This window comes from Vulpes lagopus, chromosome 13 (assembly GCF_018345385.1).
Source record: "Vulpes lagopus strain Blue_001 chromosome 13, ASM1834538v1, whole genome shotgun sequence".
Lineage (NCBI taxonomy): Eukaryota > Metazoa > Chordata > Mammalia > Carnivora > Canidae > Vulpes > Vulpes lagopus.
The window spans coordinates 51,127,874-51,145,908 of record NC_054836.1 but is presented as its reverse complement, the minus strand read 5'-3'; the positions used below and the strand labels follow the sequence as shown (position 1 = coordinate 51,145,908).

General features: G+C 36.3%; 1 protein-coding gene across 3 annotated transcripts in view; it reads left to right on the top strand.

Moving 5' to 3' along the window:
• The window catches only part of IMMP2L (inner mitochondrial membrane peptidase subunit 2), an 848,215-nt gene that overhangs the window by 29,194 nt on the left and 800,986 nt on the right, over positions 1-18,035 (top strand). For all 3 annotated transcript variants that reach the window (XM_041727694.1, XM_041727695.1, XM_041727696.1), the window contains exon 3: positions 10,187-10,323. In XM_041727694.1, coding sequence (XP_041583628.1) covers positions 10,189-10,323 — 135 coding nt within the window. In that variant the 5' untranslated portion in view covers positions 10,187-10,188. The remainder of the gene's footprint in view (positions 1-10,186; positions 10,324-18,035) is intronic.

Genomic DNA, 18,035 nt, shown 5'->3' with positions numbered 1-18,035 from the left:
TTTAAAGGATGTAGCTACTTCTTCCAAAAGCATCAGTTACTGTTGCTTTTACCTTAAATTGCATAAATCTCATCTGGCTTGCATCTTTATTGAGCACTGAGCCTGTACCACTCTTATTTGAGCTCCCCGTGGACATGCAGCTGCCAGAGTTGGGCCTTGGGCAACCTTCCAAAACTTCCGACCATTTGGACAGGTTTTATTTTTGACAGACTAATCAGAGCTTTAATATGCTTCCCTGCTGGGGGAGCCTGTGTTTCTAATTTTTATCTTTGTCATTCTGTAAAGAGTAATAACGATCCCGGGGTTGGCTGGAAGTTTGATGGTTACATTGTATTTTCTAGTCCTACTTTTTCTTTTTTTTTATGACCTTGCTTTCTCCTCTTTGCCCCTTTAAGGGTCTGGTTGACTTTGGTTATTTTGAGAAACCTTCCGGCTTCCCATTCCCAACTCCCATCAAAGGAAAAGCTACATTTTCCTCCTTTATCTCTTCATGTGAATTTGAGCTGATGTTTTATATTCACTTACAGGCATTTGTAGCTTAGTAAAGAAAGCAGTTTATTTGAGGCATGGATAGGATTTTCATGAGACACTCTTTTTTTTTTTTTTTTTTTAAATCATGCTCTTTTAAAAAATTGCTTATTCCACTTACTGTTGAACCCATTAGAGACCCTATTTAGAAATAGGGCAAAAATAGGGGTAGTGTACATAGTAACTAAGAGAAATGAATATGAAGCAGTTAGAAAGTGGGCCAGAATCTGATATCATAAGGTAGGTAAGGATCAGCAAAGCTTCTACCTCGGATAATTGTGCTCCAGGAACTGTGTGTCACATGGTGTTTCCAGGGACATTCTCCCATTACTCATGTTATTGCCTGATGGTTACTTTCCAATATTCTTATTTATTTTGTGCCATTCTTTTTTAGGTTCTCAATGTTACATATTTTTTTCAATGTTACATTTTTCTCATTATTTTCCCTACTTCCTATTTCTTAGTTTTGATTTTTGAAGGGTTTTAAGATTTTATTTTGAGAAGGAAGCTTTTTCCTTTTACAAACTATCGTGATTTTTTTAAAAGCCAATTTCACACACAGTGAATGCTACATAATTCTGTGTGTATGTGTGTGTGTGTATTTTAAAGCTATTCAGTAAATATTATAATACTGGAAGTATGTTCTTTTGCTAAATCAAAAGGTTAGCATTTCAGGAATAAGTAGGCTTATGGTGAATAGTCCAAAATTCTCTAACTACTTTGGGTTATAGATGAGTACCTGGTCTGTTTCATTTACACATATATTTAAGTTGCCACATTCTTAGCTTAAAATCCTCATTGCCTTTAGTTTCTTTTTTTTTTTTTTTTTAAAGTCTTTAATTTTTTTTTTAATTTTTTATTTATTTATGATAGTCACAGAGAGAGAGAGAGAGGCAGAGACACAGGCGGAGGGAGAAGCAGGCTCCATGCACCCGGAGCCTGATGTGGGATTCGATCCCGGGTCTCCAGGATCGCGCCCTGGGCCAAAGGCAGGCGCCAAACCGCTGCGCCACCCAGGGATCCCTGCCTTTAGTTTCTACTTAATGACAGCAGTTATGCTTTTCTATTAAAAAAGAGTGTGGTGTTGATGTCCAAATTTTGTGATTATTAGAGTTAAAGCTTATCAAACTTCTCCTTGCTAATGGGTGTCATTTTATAGGATTTTCCTCACTCTATAGAAAGCTATTCACTTGCCTGTTAATTTTTATGCAAAACTATTTTTGCAGAATTTATGACATTTTAATAACAAATTTAAGATTGGGCATTAGTTGTAAATGTGGTCAAATGGTGTCTATATGGAGTTAAAATATAAAGATAATTTATAGGATTTGGGTGGACTGAACCAGCTCTTAGGGAAGCCTAGTATGGTATTATGGATTTAGTTTTATATGGTTTTCAAAAATAGTGAAGTCAAGGTTTCCATATTAAGGGACAAAATAGCAAAATAAAAAATAAATATTAAATCCAGTCTTATTCCTCAATTCTTTTTTTTTAAAGAATTTTTAAAAAAGATTTTGTTTACTTATTCATGAGAGACACACAGAGAGAGAGGCAGAGACACAGGCAGAGGGAGAAGCAGGCTCCATGCAGGGAGCCCGACCTGGGACTCGATCTCGGGTCTCCAGGGTAGTGCCCTGGGCTGAAGGGGTGCTAAACTGCTGAGCCACCCGGGCTGCCCCTTTCTCGATTCTCTTAACATATATCCTGTTTGTGGTCTGGCCAGCATTCTATTTCAGGCCATAGATATCTTTACTCTCAGAATACTATTTTCTTCTTCTTTGAGAAATTTACCAAATATAATGTCTCTTTTTATTTCCAACATTTTAATGGCAACGTTTTGAAAAAGATTTTTACTTTTTTTTTTTTTTTTTTTTTTTTGAGAGAGAGAGAGAGAGAGAGGAGATAGTGAGAAAGAGAGCACAAGCAGGGGGAACAGCAGGGAGAGGGAGAGGGAGAAGCAGGCTCCCCACTGAGCAAGGAACCAAGTGCAGGGCTTGATGCCAAGACCCTGGGGTCATGACTTGAGCCAAAGGCAGTTGCTTAACCAACTGAGCCACCCAGGTGCCCTTTAATGGCAATTTTTTTTCAAATTGCATCACAGCATTACCCAATGCTGTGCCATTTTATTCTATGCAAATTATACCATAATTGATTTGGTCACAAGGCAGTTCCACAGATACAGCTACAGGCTAGAACTACATCTGGAGAACCAAAGCTGGAGAACGACCTTCGGGAGTATCAGAGTTAAAATATTTGGAACAGCATTTGACAAAGGGGCTAACATTTTATGGATGTATTGTATGTGTGGTCCAATTTAATCCTCATAAGAATCTTCTAAGATTAAATGGGCAGTTTTATTTTTTAATTTTTAATTTTTTTTTGTTTTTTCCTTTTTTAAATTTAAATTCAATTTGCCAACATATAGTATACTCAGTAGTTTCAAATGTAGCTTTCGATAATGGCAGTTTTTAAATGTATAGAAAAGTTGTAAGAATTTTTTATTTTATTTATTTATTATGTTTTAAAGATTTTATTTATTTATTTGACACAGAGAAAGAGAGAGAGAATGCACAAATAGGGAAAAGGGCAGATGGAGAGGGAGAGCAGACTCCCCACTGAGCGAGGAGCCTGATGTGATGCAGGGCTTAAACCCAAAACCCTAGGATCATGTCCTGAGCCTAAGGCAAACGCTTAACCAACTAAGCCACCTAGGCACCCTGAAAAGTTGTAAGAATTTTTTAGTGGACATTCTTAAACCTATCTTCTACATTTAAATTCATTTTTTTCTTTCTACTTCTTCTTGTGAATTTTTTTCTTGCAATTTCAGCTTCTATGTTTTTTTTTTTTTTTTTTTTTTCTTCAGTGGCTATTATATGACTTATTCCAGTGATCTAATTCTGGCAGTAAGGCATTTTTTCCTTTATTCTGCCTTTAAAATAATCTCAAATCATCTAAGACAGTGCTACAATGTTGGCACTTCATAATTGTTAACTAGCCAATATCAGTAAATATGATAGTCCCTAACTAGTTAAATCCTAGAACAAGATTAAGTTCAAAGCAGAATAAAAGCATCACTCTGTTTAGTAGATATCCTATTACCTAGAAGATAGGCTTTACTGGTTTTATTGCATGCAGTAGACATCCTTAAGTCTTTTGTCCTTTTTCAATTTGTTATAGCTAGTCCCTTTCTTTAGATATGGCTAATGCTTTTACCTGAAGAAATACCTTTTATTTGATGTTCCAGCTATTGTTCTCCAATATACTGTATTCAGATAGTAGCTTTGTGGGACTCTTTTTTCTTCATACAAATGCTTTCTTAAACAGAACAACATGTGTGAACGTTTTGTTATCTCCAAAACACCCTGCAGGTTTTTTCAGATGAAAAAATTGTGGCTCAATGAGATGAAGTAATATGTCCAAAGTTGCATGACTGAATCATGATTTGAATTGAAGTCAGATTCAGAGGCCACCAACTTTCTACTGTCTTTCCCTCTTTTGTTGATGTTCCCTCTGCAGAGCAATGCTGGCTTTTCTTCAGACAGAGGGAGGCCTCCTTTTCTGAGGCAGAGGGAAAGGTGAGCATAAATGCTGGACATTTGCAAATTGGAGTCCTTACCAAAAACTCATGAAGTTGTATAACCTAGTTGTTTTCTGGTGACGTTTTCTCTCTATGCCAGTTATAGTAGAACATAACTGTTGAACTCATTTACATTTAAACATTCCTGGCTCAAAATTAAATAACATCAATTTTAATCTCTATTCTCTTGAAATCCAGATGCTCGTTAGTTTACCAATAGAGAATTACAATTATCTCTATCAAAGAAGCAGTTTTAGGTCAAGACAGAGGACTATTATTATCTTCGTTAGGCTACTAGTGTTGACTTTTATTAGGTATCTTTGCCAGAACATGGTTCACTTTATGTCCAACTGCATTACATTTATCCCCTTTATTATTTTTGGCTAGTTTTTCTTTATTTTTTGTTTTTTTCTTACCATTTTGTCCGTTCTAAGAATTTTTGAGTAAGAACTGCTAAGTCACATGAGTTAAAAGATAAAGGAATTGGTGCTGGGGTTCACGTTCTAAAGATTACCAATGGTTTATTTTATCATCTATTGTTTGTTAAATGACAGGAGCAAGGTGGTCCTGATTTTTTTTTTAAATTGGTTTCCATAGGTTACCTTTCCGAATTTGCTTCTGGTAGAAACAAATTGTTCTAGTTCAGGGGCACCTGGTTGGCTCAGTGGGTTAAGCATCTGCTTTCAGCTCAGGTCATGATCCTAGGGTGCTGGAGTCAAGCCCCCTGTTGACCCCCACGTCGAACCCTGAATCGAGCCCTGTCTCAAGCTCTCCGTCTAGCCTGCCCTCCCTCGAGCCTTACTTGGGGCTGCTCTACCTGGAGCCCACCTGGGCCTCCCTGATCAGTAGAGTCTGCTTCTTCCCTCTCCCTTTGCCCCTCCCCCCCGCTCGTTCTCACTCTCCTCTCTCTCACAGATAAATAAAATATTTTAAAAAATTGTAATAGTTCATCAGTTATTATTTTTCTCTTGCATTAGTTAGTCCAATTGTATCCAAAGGTTATTGGTAATGGGCTCTTGGAGAGCTCCATGGAGAAGGGTAGTCTGATCATGCATGGTCATCTACTCATTTCTTATGAACTTGTAACAAGTCTCCCTTGGAGGGAACTTGACTTTCTCTTTTTACCTTTGCTATCCTAGCACAGTATCTAGCAAAGTAGACAGTGTAGCAAGAATGAAAATATAAGCTCTATGTGACCAAGGACCATACACCTACCTTTTTCTGCATTGTGTACTCATCCCTTAGCACAATTCCTAGAAACATAGGTAAGCAATAAATACATATTGAGTTAGCCGAAAATTAGGTGTCCAGTTTGCTTGAATCTCTGCTCTTATATTCTCTGATGTTCATAGTTTGATATGTATGATTTGAGTTTAGAAATAAAATTTTGATTTGGTTACCCAAATGTGCAGGCTCATTATTATGATTGAAAGATTACATTTTATGTAAGATACTGCCTTGTAATTTATTATTTTCCTCTTACCTTCAAGACTACCACACAATTTTTAAATAGTGTTTGTAATTAGGATGACTTGAGGTGTATTTATCCACCTGGTTGCTATGGATGAGTGACTGGTGACTTTGTAGAGGCTAAAATATAGCAAGTTTAAGAATCATTTTAGATGAATTCATGCATGATCAAGCCATTGCAAGTCATAAGAGGGAAGAGGCATTTATGATGTAGGTCATTATGTGGTTGAGGTCAGCATTACCAAAAAACTTTCCCTTGCAGGTGCTATATAGCAAGTGGCAAATACGATTTCAACTGAATCTGAAAGCCTATTTAAAAATATTCTCAGTTCAGCAATGAACCAGGTGTGCCTACTACTTACGCATCAATTTTCTCAGGAGTGATGTTTTGAACCTAAATGACTTGCATGGTTACTAGAAGAATGAGGTTACTGATAAAAATTATTCCCTTTTTGCTGGGGATGGTGTTAGTAGCATATTGTCATTGCTTAAAGGAAATTTTCTCAGAGGAAACAGATGCTAGGTACTTATTAGTATGGAGGTTTTAAACATTGAAGGTGTGAACAAAAGACCAGATCATTCTGATGATTCTTTGGCAATTTCTATAGAAAAACACATAAACTTTAATAAAATGTGAATATCATAGAACTTAAACAATTTATTTGTATGACCTGACATGGAAATGTAATGTTTGTTTCATTTATGTGTGATTTCTTTAACATTTTAGTGGTAGAAGCTTTTAAAAGTGTTTGACTTTTATGTTGTATAGGTGTCCTTCACAGTTCAGGTAGGACAGGACTATACTGAATCTTTTCTTTTGAGCCTCTGAAAATAGTGACAACATGTTTGCAAGGTAGCTTTATTTTTTCCCTTGGTTTGGGCAGAATCCGTGCAGCTTCAGATTGGCATCCTCCCACATACTCTTTGAGAGTCTCTCGGTGGAAAAATACCTGTCTTGATTTTGTTGTGTAGGAGATGGTCAGCAGTGAAGTTGTAAAGACAAGAAGTGAATGAGCAGTGGCTTTCACTATAATTAAATCTTCTTTTACATGATTTGCACTTGTTCTAGCTTCTGTTTTTTTTTTTTTAACTACCTGTTTAATAACAGCAAAGTATTTTCTTTAACACTTAGACTCTCAAAGGTAAGCATGCATGTTACCTTATAACTGAGGTTGCTACAGCATCATCATATTCTAAAAAGCTTTCCTAGTTTCTATTCTGCGCATATCCCTAGTCATTTAGTGAAGGTCCATGCATGCAGGACACAAGGAATCAGCAAATCTAAAAGGCAGTTTCCTGTCTCTTATTAATAATAACCTGAGTGACTTTTTAAAATTTTAGTATCTGCTGAAGTCCTGGAGAAACAATTGAAAAATTTATAGAAGAGGGATCCCTGGGTGGCGCAGTGGTTTGGCGCCTGCCTTTGGCCCAGGGCGCGATCCTGGAGACCCGGGATCGAATCCCACGTCGGGCTCCCGGTGCATGGAGCCTGCTTCTCCCTCTGCCTGTGTCTCTGCCTCTCTCTCTATCTCTCTGTGACTATCATAAATAAATAAAAATTAAAAAAAAAAAAAGAAAAATTTATAGAAGTAAGAATGTTGGGCATAGAAAGGACCTTAGAAATTGAATCTAGCCTCTTTCTTTTTACAGACAAGAATACTGAGGCCTGAAAGTAAGTTGGTGAGACACGCAGTGTTATAGGCCTAGTTATAGGCCACCCCAGGGCCCTGGATCCTTCCTGGGTGCCACAGTGACCAAATGGAGTGGCAGTATATGACGGAGTGGATATCGGGAAAGAAGGGGAGGCCCAAAATTTTGGGACTTTAATTCTAATACAACTTATGTTCTCTTTTCCCCTTAATTTATGTTGTAAGCATGCATGTTACCTTATAACCAAGGTTGCTACGGCATCATTTCTAAAAAGCTTTCCTAGTTTCTATTCTGCGCGTATCTCTAGTCATTTAGTGAAGGTCCATGCATGCAGGACACAAGGAATCAGCAAAGATAACATTTTCATTCTGTCATGTTTGCTTTTTTTTTAATTCTAAGAGCCACAGATATATAGGAGCATGCTTTTCTATTTATATTTGTCCTATCTTCTTCTCTTCTCTTTCATCACAGTGCTTTCATAGGTCACTACTGCCTCTTGACGCTTTCTTCTCTTAACTCTCTCCCCTCCCCTGCATTGCCCACCTGTGTCTAATCCTGTCATTTTAACCTCCAAAGTATGTATCATAAGTCTGCTCATTTTTGTTTTAAGTAAACTCCATGCCCAGCATGGAGTTAGAACTCACAACCCTGAGATCAAGAGTCGCCTGCTCCACTGACTGCACCAGCCAGGCACCCCAGTCTGCTCATTTTATTCTATCTCTGTCATGACTACCATAGTCCAACCTACCATCATCTTTTGCTCAGGACCACTAGAATAATCTGGTCTCCCCACGTCCATCTTGTCCCAACTGGTGAAATAGAACAGACTAAAAAGATAGGCTATTATGTAATAAGAATAAGTGCTGTTTTGTGAAACTTCAATTCTATTTGCTGTATTTTGAGGGTACATGTGTAAGTCTTTGTGTGTGTGTGTGTGTGTGTGTGTGTGTGTGTGTGTATGTGTGGATGAGTGAGTACTTGAGTACTTGGTTGCTCTATAGAATGTATTTCTTAATGTGGGACCTGGGCAAAGCAGTTTGAAAGCCATTGTCCTATACCGATAACTCTGGAGAATTCTTTTGCTCTGTCACGATGAGAAGGTTATGCATTCTTCATTACCATATGACCCTCTTTTGTATGTGTCTCCAAAGGAAAAATTCCTTTAAAATAAAGTGAGAAGTGAAGTCTTTTGGATGAAGCTATTTGGAAGTGATCCCCTCTTTATATGTTCCTCTTGTCTCTCATTTCAAGTTTATATAGGTCAGTGGGTAAATCTTCAGAACTGAGTACTTGGACTGAATTTAACTGAAACATTTCTGGTTTTTTTTTTTTTGGTATTTACTTATGTAAATAAGTAAATAATTGTATATTTATATTTACTTATTTTCTGCCTCCCTCTCCTTATATTGCTCATGAATATATTTAATCTTTTTCTTTTCCTTCTTATACTATCTTTAGCTTATTTTTATGTCTTTAATATTAATATTATCATAACACTGCTCTCATTGGAAGTATGACTTTTGGGAACTTAAAAATGAAAAGTCTAAATACTGTTCTGGTGTATGCCTTTCTGGTATATGCTTGGTGTGAATTGCATTTCTGGACCCTTTTGAACCTGCTGTCAAAAGGACAAGAAATCTTAGGTCATCTCTTGGAAGCAAACTGACCTGTAGGTTTAGGGCTAAACAAGCCTTGTGATTGTTTTAGGGAACTTTTCAGTTACTCTGATCTAGTTGCACACTGAAAAAAGGAGAGGTCAAGAGACCTCTCATCTCACCGTCCCATTCACCACCTCCTTCAGTATTGGGTAGCCCTTGGAGCTTGTCTAAGTAAGACTATGAACAAAATGATCATTTATCTTTCCCAACCGTCAAGATTCTTGATCTGTTGGACTGTGTTGGCCTCTATTTGGTCTGGTAGGGTAGCATATCTTGATCTCTCACTATTTTATTTTTAACTACATGAGACAATGAAGGGATTTCTAATGCCTAGAAAATCTGAAAATTTGTCAAGTGGTTTCAGAGTGAGTGAGTATTCATAGTTATCTGTATTGAATTCACGTGCAGTGATTTTTTTTCTTTATGTATCATAGATTTCATTGTTGTATTAGTTAGGGTTAGGTTGGTTACTATAATACAGACTCTTATAGTAGTGGTTTAAACATGATGGAAGGTGGTAGATGTCTCATTTAATAGTTCAAGGGTAAGCAGTGCAGCACAATTATAGTGCCTCCATGGTGCTGGGCACCTGGGACCCTTCTATCTTGTTGCTTTGCCATCTTTAACTTGAGATGGCTATTTCTGCTCCTACTACCACCTTGTTATCATGGTATCATAAAAAGGGCAACAGGAAAGGGGAGAACATTTTCCTTTTCAGGGCACGATGGAGAAGTTTATCATTTTTGCTCTTAGGCCTTTTCATCAGACTTAGTCACCTGGTCACACTTACCTGCAAGGGAGGCCAGGAAGCCATATGTCCCACAAAAACTTCTGTGACTATGGAAGAGAACAGATCTCAGGAGTGTAAGAAGTATCTCCGCCATAATAGTCAGCAACCTGAAAGGATTTCCTTTTGGAATGCTTGTTTGTTTCCTAACATAGTGCTTTGTGAAGAGAAAGTTTCCACTGAAGTTAGCAAATGGACTTTAGTTGCTGAAGAGAATTAACCTGAGTTAGTGTACTTGCCTTTGAGATTTTTTTTTTTTTTGCCTTTGAGATTTAAGTCAAATTTATTCCACTACTTATAGGGATAAGTGTGAAACTAAGATTATAATAATTAATTAATTATATATAATTAATCATTAATTATACTTATATTATGTATTATTGATAATTATATACTTAAATACAATTAATTATATTAAGAGATGAGGTTTTTCCTTAACTCTTACTTTTCTTGTGCTGTTTTTGTTTCTTTTTTACCTTTTTTAGAACCTAATTTCATACTTTTGTGTTTTTTAAGGTATGGCACAGTCACAAGGCTGGGTGAGAAGATATGCTAAGGCCTTCTGTAAGGGTTTTTTTGTGGCGGTGCCTGTGGCAGTGACTTTCCTGGACCGGGTGGCCTGTGTTGCAAGAGTGGAGGGAGCATCAATGCAGGTAAAAATGAATCTGGCTTCATTATTTGTAGCACATGTTTTACGGTTTCTCATGTACCAGCAATGGGATTTCTGTATTTTATTTCTGTGCTGGGACCTGAAAAGTTTTAAAAAGGCCTTGGCCTGAAATTTAACTTCTAAATTTTTTTAAAAGGTCTTTTAATGTGGTCATATTATAAACAGGTAGAGTTGAATAAACATAATTATCAAATAGTTCTTTATATCTATTTATTTTTTTTTAGTTTTTATTTATTTTAGGAATTCTAAGTAGAGATTCTAAAGAAATTGTACTAAATGACACCATTTTCTGTGGATATGGCCTGGGATTTTAGGATATTTTGATTATCTATATTTGAATCCACACTTAAATATCCTTTTAAGACCAAATTAGTATAGTTGCAGGATGGGTTTGGATCAAATTCAGTCACTTTGTGTGTGTGTATATGTGTGGGTGTATGTGTGTGTGTATATATATGTGTGTGTGTGTGTATATATATATATGATTGCTATATCTATCTCTATGTCCATATAAATATATGAGTATATATATATATGTACACACACACCCAAAATATGTATACACATAGAAAATATATACAAACTATATATATGTGTGTGTATATACACATGAATACACATATCTATGCATGTTTATATGTGTGTATGTATATATGTGTATACATAGACACTTTTAGTAGGTAAAAAAGTCTAGAGCACTGGTCCCACATGTTCTGGACATATTATTTTTAAGCATGTTGCATATTGAAAAGATTAAATGCCAGTTTACACTGGAAGAATTTTTCAGTAGAGATGTCTAAAATTTAATATGCAAATAGTCTTCTGGAATAACTTAGAGAAGACTTTGTTGTTCTAAACTTCGTGTCTTGAACCTAGCCGTGTAAGTTTATGTAATTCAGAAGAATTTGCATCTTGTGATATGACTTGTTTTCTTCCATTATGAGCATGTATGAAGTTCACATTGTGCTAAATAACTATAAAAGTAAAATGAATATGTAAGCTGGTAAGAGCTTGAAGTTATATAAAGAAAAACCATTTTGTTTTTTTCTTTTTGTTTTAGTCAGAACTAGTTAAGGGCATAGGTATCAGCTTTGAGGAGTTAGAATGAGTTTGCTTTTTTAAATGTAATTATTGTATGGAAAATCCGATCTCTTCCTGAGTTCTGGTAGTGAGTGCTATTTGGTTTACAACCATTACTGTCCTGAGGTAGATTTTTCCAGAACACAAAGCCTTCTTACTTTGGATCTAATGATAGTCCAGAGAATCATATGGCAATCATAGTATCCTAATCTTCATGTTTTAGCCCAGTATATAGCCACTGAACATCTGTGTTCATGGCTTGTTGCTAACAGGTAATTCACTAAAAAATACAAGAAGTTGATTGGCTTAGGAAAAGACAAAACTTATCCCCAGTTAGGAAGGCAGTGAAGAAAGTGTTAAATAGTGTTATTCTATTAACTCATGCTAATTTTGCTGCAGGTACATTTCTTACAGTGTTCCTGACCCTACTCCCAAGAAGTCAAATTTGTTACCTTGTAGTTTGTTTGGTATATTATGTAGAACTTCCTTGGCTACTGATTACAGGAAAACAGCTTGAATTGTGTTAGATATACAGGAGAGTTTATTGGAAGGCTTATTATGTACCTAGGAGAAAGACTAAAGTGTGGCAATCATCAGGGACAACTGGAACCAGGGATTTGGATGCTGTAGGGTGCTCAATCTTCTGTGTTTCTGACTTCTGCTGCTTTTTTTTCCGACCAGCTTTCTTCACAATGCAGGGCACATGGCTGCCTGATCAGATGCCTGATCTTAAGGAATGAGATCTTAAGGAATCATCTCTTAAGGAATGAGAGAGATCTCTCCTCTTGCCTTAATTTCACTTTGAAAGATCTTGGGAAAAGACTGTGATTTATTCAGTTTTGGTCACATGCCCTTATCTATACAAATATAGATAAAATTTGATTAGTGGCCTGGGGTGCCATGATTGGCCCAGCTTCAGACAGGTATACACCCCTAATCTGTGGCTCGGGGACTTTCAGCCTTCAGGGTAAGATGGCATGACCTTTCCCACAAGAGAGGCAGGCTATTTTCAGAATAAAAGAGGAAAGGATGTTCTGGGAAGAAAATAAAGGTGTATGTTTATTACAGTTGGGTCTGTATTTGGGAATTATTTTGACTTTTTCTAACTATAATTATTTATATTTCATTAGATATTACTAAATTATACTTAAAATTATTTAGGAGCAGAAATTGCAATAATGGGATATAGTGATTAATTAATTAAGCATTTTTGAAGTATCTTTGCTACCATACAGCTCTGATGAACTGGACATGTTTAGACCATGGGGTTCAGCAGAATTTTTGACCAAAAATTTGAAAAAAAATCTTGTCTTGAAATCTCCCTAATGACACAAGTACTAAAATAGCTGGCAGGGTGTGTAGACATCTTTGGAAGTTCTTGAGCATCCTGCAAGGAACACACCTGCTTTTTAATTTTTATTTATTTTTATTTTTTCTTTTATTTAAATTCAATTTGCCAACATATAGTATAACCCCCAGGGCTCATCCTATCAAGTGCCCTCTTCAGTGCCTGTCACCCAGTTGCCCCATCCCCCCAGATGCTTCCCCTTCTGCAACCCTTTGTTTGTTTCCCAGAGTCAAGAGGCTCTTATGGTTAGTCTCCCTCTTTAATTGTTTCCCCACTCAGTTTCCCTCCTTTCTCTTATAATCCCTTTCACTATTTCTTATATTCCACATTTGAGTGAAACTATATGATTATTGTCCTTCTCCGATTGACTTACTTCACTCAGCATAATCCCCTCCAGTTCTATCCATGTTAAAGCAAATGGTGGGTATTCACCTTTTCTGATGACCGAGTAGTGTTCCATTGAGTATATACCACATCTTCTTTATCCGTTCATCTGTTGAAGGACATTGTGGCTCCTTCCACGGTTTGGTTATTGTGGACATTGTTACTAAGAACATTGGGGTGCAGGTGTCTTGGTGTTTCACTACATCGGTATCTTTGGGGTAAATCCCCACTAGTGCAATTGCTGGGTCATAGAGTAGCTCTATTTTTAACTTGTGAGGAACCTCTGCACTGTTTTCCAGAGTGGCTGCACCAGTTTGCATTCCCACCAACAGTGCAAGAGGGTTTCCCCTTTCTCCACATCCTGTCCAACATTTGTTGTTTTCTATCTTGTTAATTTTAGCCATTCTCACTGCTGTGAGGTGGTATCTCATTGTGATTTTGATTTGTATTTCCCTGATGGCAAGTGATGTGGAGCATTTTTTCATGTGCTTGTTGGCCATGGGAACACACCTGCTTTTACTGACTCTGAGACCTGAGGATTATATCTGGTATTTGGCAGTTGGTTGATTTGTTGTGAAGGAAGGGAGTTCTCTGGATGTTTGCTGATGTTGAAAGAGAGCAAGACAGAAATGTGCTCCCCTGAAGGCATTGATAGGTCCCTTTGTGAAACCTCCCTTGAATGCTGACATGCCTCCATGGCAGCACCATGCTTTATGTGTGGCACTATTAGATATTTCATATAGCCACCTATTCTATATCTCACTATTCATTGAAGGAATCTATGCCATTTCAAAGGAATTCATGTTGGTGTAGGTTACTAGTCTTTAGCATCATTCATTGTGTAGTGCCTTAGAATACCTGTATATTCAGGTGGAAAGATCATATCTAGTCATTTCTGTCATTTCAAATATATGAAGCACTTTGTGACTCAGGAGGTCATTTTGGGATATGGATAATAATGAAAAGCAGTGGTAACTTTGAGTTGGAATAGGACGTCATTTATCAAATGGCTAGAAAGTGTGAAACACTGTTTTAGGTCCTATAGAGGGATGGCGAATCAGGTATGGATTCCATCTTCAATGTACTTTTACTTTAGTAGGAGAGGTTCAAAGTTATTAATCGTGAATGATGGATACATTTTCAGACGAGAAGATATCAAGCTGTCAGACATATTTGACCAATGCCTGGTGCATCAGAAATGAGAACCAGTTTGCTTTAGCATACTATTTTGGAGACTGGACCTGGAAATTTTTAATTTGGAACAGAGAGGTACCAGAAAATAATATGTTGAGCCCTCTTACTGTTGTCCACTGTATTAACTTTTACTACAGCAATAAATAAACCACTCTAAGATTTCATTTGCTTGCATTCCAATAATTTCTTACACATGAGTCAATAGATTAACTGTAGTCACTCTAGACTATGGTTTTGGTTCAGTCCACTTCATGTATCTTTCATTATGAGACCTATGCTGAAGGAGCCAGGGGTGCTTGGGGTATGTTCTCCTGGGTGATAGCAGGATACTGGAGGGTGAGTGGAAAAAGTCAGAACCTCTTAAAGCCTCAGTTTAGAACTTCTACTCTTCTGTTCACATTCCATTGGTCAAAGAAAGTCACATGTCAAAACCCAAAGTCAATGAGATCAGGGAGTCATGGTAAAGTGAGGAGGGAAGGAAGAATAGTGAGTAGGTGAGTACATCTACCACAGCTACTATGACTCCAATGGTATTTAGTTGACTTCAGAGGTAATCTAAAGAGTTGTTTTTCACCTTTGAGTCTACTTACAATGACCCTAATCTTTGGAGCCAAAGACTGACAAACTAATAGATTGAAATTTTGAGTCACTGAATTCTGGAATGGGTTGATCCATTTTAGATGTCTTTAGGTTGGAAGTCACCCAGGGCCAGTTGGATCATCACTTTAGAGTGGCTTTTCTTAAAAAGTTACTCTGCAACTTCTGGAAATGTTATTTAAGAAAATCCAAGGATTCAAAGATCAAAGACTATATTACCAGTCTTTTGGAGTGTATTGAATAAATGCTGTTATAGGAACACTGGAAATTCACTTTGGTAACAAATTTTGCATCAGAACTTTCTTATGTCATTTTAGAATTCTGCTGGCTTGAGATTTAATAGAAGAGGCTTGTTTCCAGGATCCCCTCTTACAAGAAATCTTTACTTTTTAAACCCTATTGAGTAGGTTAGTTTTCCAGTTTTCATTTATAATCTATTAGGTTTTTGACTAGAAGGATAGAGTTGATGAAACATGAGGACTCACAGCTAGTTGAAGGTAAGTCATAAATGAAAATAAAGTTTTTAATGATATGATATAATTCAATGGGAAATAGGATTGTTTATGAAACACTTGATTTTTTAAAATAAAGTTATATAGATATATCTATTTTATTAGATGAGATATACCTTTAGCAATGCTCTGCACACGGGGAATGCTGGCAGAAATTGTTGCTTAATGATTATTCATACTGACCTATTCCCCTCTACTGCGCATGAATCACTTCTACTAGTTGCTGAAAGGTTACTATGAAAGTAGATGCACTTTTTTTTTTTTTTTTTTAAAGAAGCACCACATTACTCAACATTAATTTAACTCAGGAAATGGAGACTGATACTGCATACAGTTGAAACTACAGAGGGAATTTATGTTGGTGGAATGCAGTTATTCAAATTAGAAGTTCAATCGCTTACCGAGGCTTTTAGAGTAAAAAAGGTGCCCTAGGAATAGTTTAATGACCTCATACCAGAGTTTTAGATTTTTATTTGAGTGAGAATGCCTGCAGTAGGGTCACTGGTTCTTATAAAAGGGGTATGCCTTCTACATTTAAAATTAAGATTTAAGACTTTAAGAAGTAAGTGAAGGAAATAACTGTAGGTATCATTGTCTTGTTTTTGTTGTAATTGCTACAGAATTTTTATATAGTATACTGTTTTCTTTTTTCCAGTTGGCATAGCCAGAGGGGAAAATACTTGAAAACATTACTCCACAATTCTATCTCTCTAGCTCAGACTTCAGAGAAAGATTTATGCAGAATATGTTAGAAAGTTAAAGAATGGGAGAGAAAATAGAGTTTAATCAGCATTGAGGTATTTACTAATCAGTAACACACTTTCATTGGCTCAAAATTGTCTTGACTTTCAGCTACCTGCAAATGATCTTGAAGAAACTGGTTTGTAATAAACTTCTTAGGCTCCTTCTTAGCTCTTTACAGTCATTATCTTGTTTCCTGCTGAGTTTAAAATTAAAAGTTCTGTCAAATACATAAGCAAAGAGGCTAACACTCTCTCCTTGTCACATTTATTTATTTTATTAAAAAGTTTTAAATCTATAGTGGGCTTAATATCCAACAATCATCATTGTTTATAATTATTATTATTACATTCTGAGAAGCTAGATACAAATGTAGACTCTTAAGGAAAGAGATATATTGTGACTTATGCACCAGAATTTATTATAGATTTAGGGAGTTTTATGTTATCTGCTGAATTTGCACTTCCAAGATGCTGAGAACCACCGGGCACACATTTCCTGTGATGCTGAATGCTCTGTGTTCTTACTCCCCTTGGCCGTCTGGGGCTGACTTTGGAGGAAGCCAGGAGTTAATGTTGGAATGCTTTTTCAGCTTATGTGTGAGCTTTCTTCCCAAATTACCTTTGGCTCAAAAATCTCACCTAAGGTGTTTACCCCTCAGGATGTTCTACATTTTTATGTAGTTCTGCAACCTGTCATTAATAGAGAATTCAAATAGATCAGTTTGTATTTATAGCAACAAACATATGTGAAACCGAAACAGTTGGTGAGTGATAACTTTATAATGTCCCTTCATGGATTTCCTTCACTTCCCATGATAGAAGAACAGTATGCTTCTGTTTTATGGAGCCAGGGTTATATCTGTTATTTAAATGCTGACTTTATAACACTTTTAAAAAAGATGTTGAAGTAATTTTAGACTTACAGAAAAGTTGTAAGAGTAGTACAGAGAACTCCCACGGGTTCTCAATATTTTGTCACATTTATGTTATTTTCTTCCTTTTCTCTTTTTCCCTCCTTCTCTTTCTCTCTCTCTCTCTCAAACATAGGTATTGATGTCTCTCTGTATACACACACGTACATACCTGTGTATGTATCTACATACACAAAAACATTGTTATTGAGCCATTTAAGTTGGGTACATCATGCCCCTTTAATGAAACTTTTGTATACTCTTCTGAGTCATGGTCATTGCTGATTGGCATATTAATGCTTATCTTTTACATAATTTTAAATGTAATACTTTCTTCAGATTCCCTTGGGTAGGACTTTTGCTAATTTAAAGGATATTGACACAAGTTCTAAACTGCCCATTTAAAAAAAACTGAGGCTAAACGTTTGAGGTAATTTACCTAAACTCACATAGCCATCAAGCTTTAGAACTGACTCCAGCTAACTCTGGTAATGCTTTCCATTTTACTAAATGATAATTAATAAAAGTCATGCTTTATTATTATTGTGTTAATAATAGCTTCCTATAATATTGCTCACAGAGCTATTTTGTTCCATTTTATTTTTGTTTATGCAGTGGTGTAATTGGTAAGTTACTTAATTTTGGGATCATTCTGTATACATTTGGAATTAAAACAAAGGTAGAAATTAATGTTATAGTGGGAGATGAAGCATTTCAAACTTTGAAACTCAGGTTTATAGAAAATGCCCGATTTTAAACTGAAGATTATAAACTTTATAATTAGACCTCATAAAAGAAGGAGTTAGATTTCACTTTGTGGAAATACAGCAGAGTAGATATCTAGAAAATATTCCCAATGCAAAACTCATAAAAAAGTATAAATAAAACATTAAAAATCTTTAAAAATGCATAGGGACCTTGCAGGG